Source organism: Pygoscelis adeliae, unplaced genomic scaffold (genome assembly GCF_000699105.1).
Source record: "Pygoscelis adeliae isolate BGI_AS28 unplaced genomic scaffold, ASM69910v1 Scaffold171, whole genome shotgun sequence".
In the NCBI taxonomy this organism is placed as follows: Eukaryota; Metazoa; Chordata; class Aves; order Sphenisciformes; family Spheniscidae; genus Pygoscelis; species Pygoscelis adeliae.
In genome coordinates, this window is record NW_008824186.1 from 273,131 (window position 1) to 277,973 (window position 4,843).

At 41.4% G+C, this 4,843-nt stretch overlaps 1 protein-coding gene across 10 annotated transcripts in view; it reads left to right on the forward strand.

Annotated features, from left to right (window-relative positions):
* Window positions 1-4,843, forward strand: part of MICAL2 (microtubule associated monooxygenase, calponin and LIM domain containing 2) — an 88,249-nt gene that overhangs the window by 76,840 nt on the left and 6,566 nt on the right. For 7 of the 10 annotated variants that reach the window (XM_009334475.1, XM_009334476.1, XM_009334477.1 and 4 more), the window contains 3 exons: window positions 1,017-1,067; window positions 3,048-3,155; window positions 3,582-3,677. In XM_009334475.1, coding sequence (XP_009332750.1) covers window positions 1,017-1,067; window positions 3,048-3,155; window positions 3,582-3,677 — 255 coding nt within the window. Of the gene's footprint in view, window positions 1-1,016; window positions 1,068-3,047; window positions 3,156-3,581; window positions 3,678-4,641; window positions 4,840-4,843 lie in introns of all 10 variants that reach the window. The other 3 variants (XR_664041.1, XM_009334479.1, XM_009334481.1) reach the window with 3 other exon arrangements.

Consider the following 4,843-nt stretch of genomic DNA (forward strand, 5'->3'; position numbering starts at 1 on the left):
CCAGCCAGTTTTTGACCCAGCGCAGAGTACACCTGTCTAAGCCGTGAGAATGTCCACTCTGAACCTCCCCTGATGCAGCTTTGAACCACTCCCACGCATCCTATCACTGGATACCAGGGAGAAGAAAGAGCTCAGCACCTCCCTCTCCATGTCCCCTCCTCAGGAAGCTGTAGAGAGCAATGAGGTCACCCCTCAGCCTCCTTTTCTCCAAACTAGACAAGCCCAAAGTCCTTAGCTGCTCCTCAAAGGACATTCCTTCCAGCCCTTTCACCAGCTTTGTTGCCCTCCTCTGGATGCATTCAAGGACCTTCACATCCTTAAATTGTGAGGCCCAGAACTGCACGCAGTACTCAAGGTGAGGCCGCACCAATGCTGAATACAGCGGGATAATCACTTCTTTTGACCGGCTGGTTATACTTACAGTAGTGACTGCTGACTCATATTGAGCCTGCTGTCAACCTGCACTCCCAGATGCCTTTCTGCAGGGCTGCTCTCCAGCCATTCCTCTCAATTTATACTTCTGCCCAGCATTACTCCATCCTAGGTGCAGGATCCAGCATTTGGACTTGTTAAATTCCATCCCATTCATCATTGCCCAGTGCTCCAATCTATAGATCCCTCTGTAAGGCATCTGAAAGGTGCAGTACCAAGACTGTAGCAAATTGATCTCCTCTTGACTACCCACATATCCTATTCAGTAAGGAGAACCAGTAGAGATCTTCCCCCAGTAACATGTCCTTATTAAACACTTTCTCTAAAACGAGATCTTATCAGTCCTCAAGTCCACTTGCAGGAAGCCCTCCCCGCTGGTGAGTAACACCAATGTTTGTGTTGGTGGCTGTTGATTAGGAGACAAGAGAAGTCAGCAATCTTTTGGTCACTAGATTAAATTGAAATCCCATTAGCTTTTACATGGAATGTGAATTCACATTCATTACAAGAACATTTAATAACATTTTTTAAAGTATGTATAAACATGCAGTTTTCTTGTTTTGACTGCTTTAATGTTGACACAGATTGCTCCAATGGATGGAGAACAGAAATCAACCAACCTGATGAATTGCAAGGTGTAGTTCAGGATCAAGGATACTTTTTCTGAAATTCATCTACTTGCACTTTAAGCATAACCTTATTGTTTAACTGATTGCTCCAGCATTTAACTAGTTCAAGGTAAACTTTCTGCTTCAACTGACTTTGAATGCTTTCTTTTACCTACGAGCTCATGGGTAATAAGTTGTATGTGGCCTAAAAGTTGCTCAGCATATTCAGGGTTGTAGAATCTGGGGAGGAAAATTTTGTCTTCTGTGATATTAAACAATACAAAGGAACATAGTTTTCCTGTAGTAGCACATAATCTCGCTTCTAGTATTGGTTTATAATTTAATGTACCACTGAGGACAGCATTGCAGTATGTAATTAACATACATAATTAACAACGTTGCTGTTGTTACCCCACAAGTTGTACAGATACTGAATAATGTTTAAAAGTCTTTTTATATTAAACAAAGCCAAGCAGTACAGAAATTTGTCCCTTGAATGGCCTTTGTTGTCTTAACACACATATTTTGTATCTGCCTGGATATTATGTTAATTATGGGATAACTCTCAAAAGGTAAGAGGCTGGACATGTTCCCAAGTTCCTGAACTTGAATTTTTTTTATTAGCAAGAATATTTTTATCCATCGTAATTTTTGAAAACACACCCACAATGCATTATAGTTGCTTTTAAGCATGATAGAAAATGCTTTAAAATTATTTTAAAGTATCATGAATACGATTGTTTTTATTTTTTTTTTTTCTTTCTTCATGGTAATATTCTGATATTTTAAAACCTTTCTGTTAGCGAGACTTGATGTGCTGACAGTAGAAAAATCATTTCACTGAGAAGTGTGGGACTTAAAATATGGGCTCTGTGGAAGGCAAATGGAGTGTTAGATATGACATCATGGATCCTCTAGGGAAAAAAAAAAATTGTCCTGGCTTCAGAAGCAGAGTATCAGATCCCTGGCCATACCAGGATGGCTCTTGCTGCCTTTGCTACCAGAGAGGTTGTGGGATCTTATGTTGACTATAAAACTAAAATCAAAATCACTACAGGAAATTTGGTTTGGGGTAGAAAATAGTACTGTAAATCTACAAAGTCTTCACAGACTTCTTTACAGGAACAGAGAGCTAAAGTACCTACCTACCTGCCTGCCACTCACACACACATGCACGTGCACACACACCTTTCTTCTTTTCCAGTCCCCAGGCATGTGTTTTGGCAATGGAGCCTGGACCATGCGGTCAGTGGTCTGGCTGTCGTGCATTTGGAGCCACAGCCTAAGGAACTGCAGTCTCCTTGCAGGCCTGTATATTTGATAAATTTGGTTAGAAACAGCCTAATATTCATGGCTGCAATAGTGTGATGAAGCAGATTAAAGGAGATGTCTTCCTTTCATGAAGGAAGTTTCTCCAGTTTTCCCTGGCGTTAAGATGAGTCACTGGGGAGAGGGAGAATGGTTGCTCTGTGAGCATCAGCAAAACGTTTCCATGCTGGACTTCTAGTATGTTTTCATAGAATGTTTCCTGAAATACCACAGTTTGTGGACCATTAATGTGAAGTTTAGTCCCCGCCCCCTGTTCTGAAATATAACAACAAAGTCCTAAGAAGTCAAAGTGAACAAAAGGGTTTTTTTTTTTAATCTATCAGAATGGTCCAACCCTGGTAGCCAGGCAGTAGCTCTCAGCTCAGCCTCTTTGTGGACATGGCGGGAGACCTTGTGCTGTGGGAGCAGTGTTTGTTCCCAGCAGCTATTGCTCCATCGTCCGCAGGGAGAAGTGTGTGCGCTGCATGGAAGCCTTCTGTGGCCACCAGCTGGACCATGCTGATCAGGCATGAACATGCTTGTGCTCTGCTAGACTTTGCCTCTGCTCTTTCTCCTAGCCTCTCTTTATCATTGTTTGCATGTTTTCAAGTCATTCTTGTCCTTTTCTCATTAAATTCATTTTCAAGAATAACTAAAGCTCTTCATTCTATTCTTCATCTTCTCCCCTTTTCTGATTAGATGACTGTAGGGAAGGTATCACGTGCAATTGGAGCTGTGGCTGAAGTTCTTGTCAATCTGTATGTGAATGATCACAGACGCAAGCCACAGCTTCCCCCCTTTGAACTGGTAAGACCAAACCCACAAAGAAACAATAACTTGACTTAAGAGTGGTGTTTCCAGAACGTCATTGTGACTTAAGACCCTGGTTGTGGAGCACTTTAAGCATTATGAAAGGTCTTGGTCTAACAGTTATTAAGAAATCAAGTGCATATTGGCAAAATATGCTGATGTGTGGATATGCTGGAAACGTTACTCGCCGTGTCTTCTATTTATATTTTTATTACATGTCTATGAATTAAAACTTCAGGAGGCTTTTATTAAATGTAATTATTGGTACAATTAGTTACAGAAGACTAATCAGGGTGGCTTCCAAAGAAAGTTTTGTACAGTACATCTTTATGCAGTTATTTTTAACACCAAATGCTGAATCACCATGCCTCATTTTGAAGAGAGCTGTTTTTAAACTCTGACACTGTTCTGTGTTGAATTCAGAAGCGGTCTCTGGACAGATCTACAGGTTCTTGCCCCATTCCTCATTCTCCATCTCCTGCCTACACTGCTCAGAGCTGTCAGGTATTGGGAAGCAAAGTAAGGTGTTGTGTTGTGGTGGTGACACTTACTTATTAGCCAGCACTAAACTCAATTGCTTTGGCTTCATTGTAACTATCTGTTCTATTAACATCATATTTTTAAAAATGCATTTGTGTATTTTTCCATTTGCATGGTTGTTCATTTGGAAAGTTTCAATGCTCTGAAATGATCCGTCACAGCAAAATGGATTACTAATGGCAGATTTGGAATAGGATTCTCAACTTTTAAGCACAAGACAATGACAATTGTGACTTGCACTTAACATTAAAAAATTGTTCCAAGGCTGCCCTTTGCCGGCAAATTAAAGATGAGTTGTGTGGACTGTGTGCTGCTGTCTGAATATGCCTGAACTCTGCCAAGCCCGTGCCTCATCTGTCCCATGCGTGGTACTTCTCCTGTGGCAGTGGGGTTGGTGGAAGGGGAGGGAGATGGTGATAGCTGTGGTAGAGACAGGATGCTCATCTGTACCGACCTATAACTAAGTATAATACAATAATGCAAAGTAACATCCTCATACCTGCCTCTAATAAGAAAAGGGAAGCCCAGTGGCATCTAATCCATTTATAATTTATTTTTCTGTTCCTTTTGCATGTATATCCAGAGAGGATGAAATTTGTGGCAATTAAAGAATGTTAATTGCTAGCCCAAATTCAACAAAAACCTTCAAAATAGTTTCAAGTTGTTAATATGGATCATATTTTAAAGTTCAATGAGTTAAAAATATTCTGAATGTCTGTGGTAGGAATTAAATTGACTTTTAAAACAAACCAAGCCGCAGCTTGGGCTGTAGTCTCAGGAGGAACATGGCTGAGAGGGGAAGCGCGTCTGTGGTGATGTAAAATGGTAGTTCAGACACCAACATCAAAGACTGTCAGTTTTTCTTCCTGGACCTTAAAGCAGGAGCCTACATTTTCCTCTGGAGTGTGTATGAACTGAGTCTTCAGGGTGTCTGTTTTCTTAGCTTCAAATGCGCGTCTGTTGTTTGAGGCTGGCAAGGTCTGCCTTTGCCCTCTTCTGAGAAACACCGATGCCCACAGCTGTGAGACACAAGTGCCTGAGCCAGCGTGGTGCAGGGTGGTGAAGGAGCATTTGGGTCTGATGCTGCTCTTTTACCTGAGAAAACACAAAATGTCAGTGAACTCCCAGAGGGAAGATGGACGTAA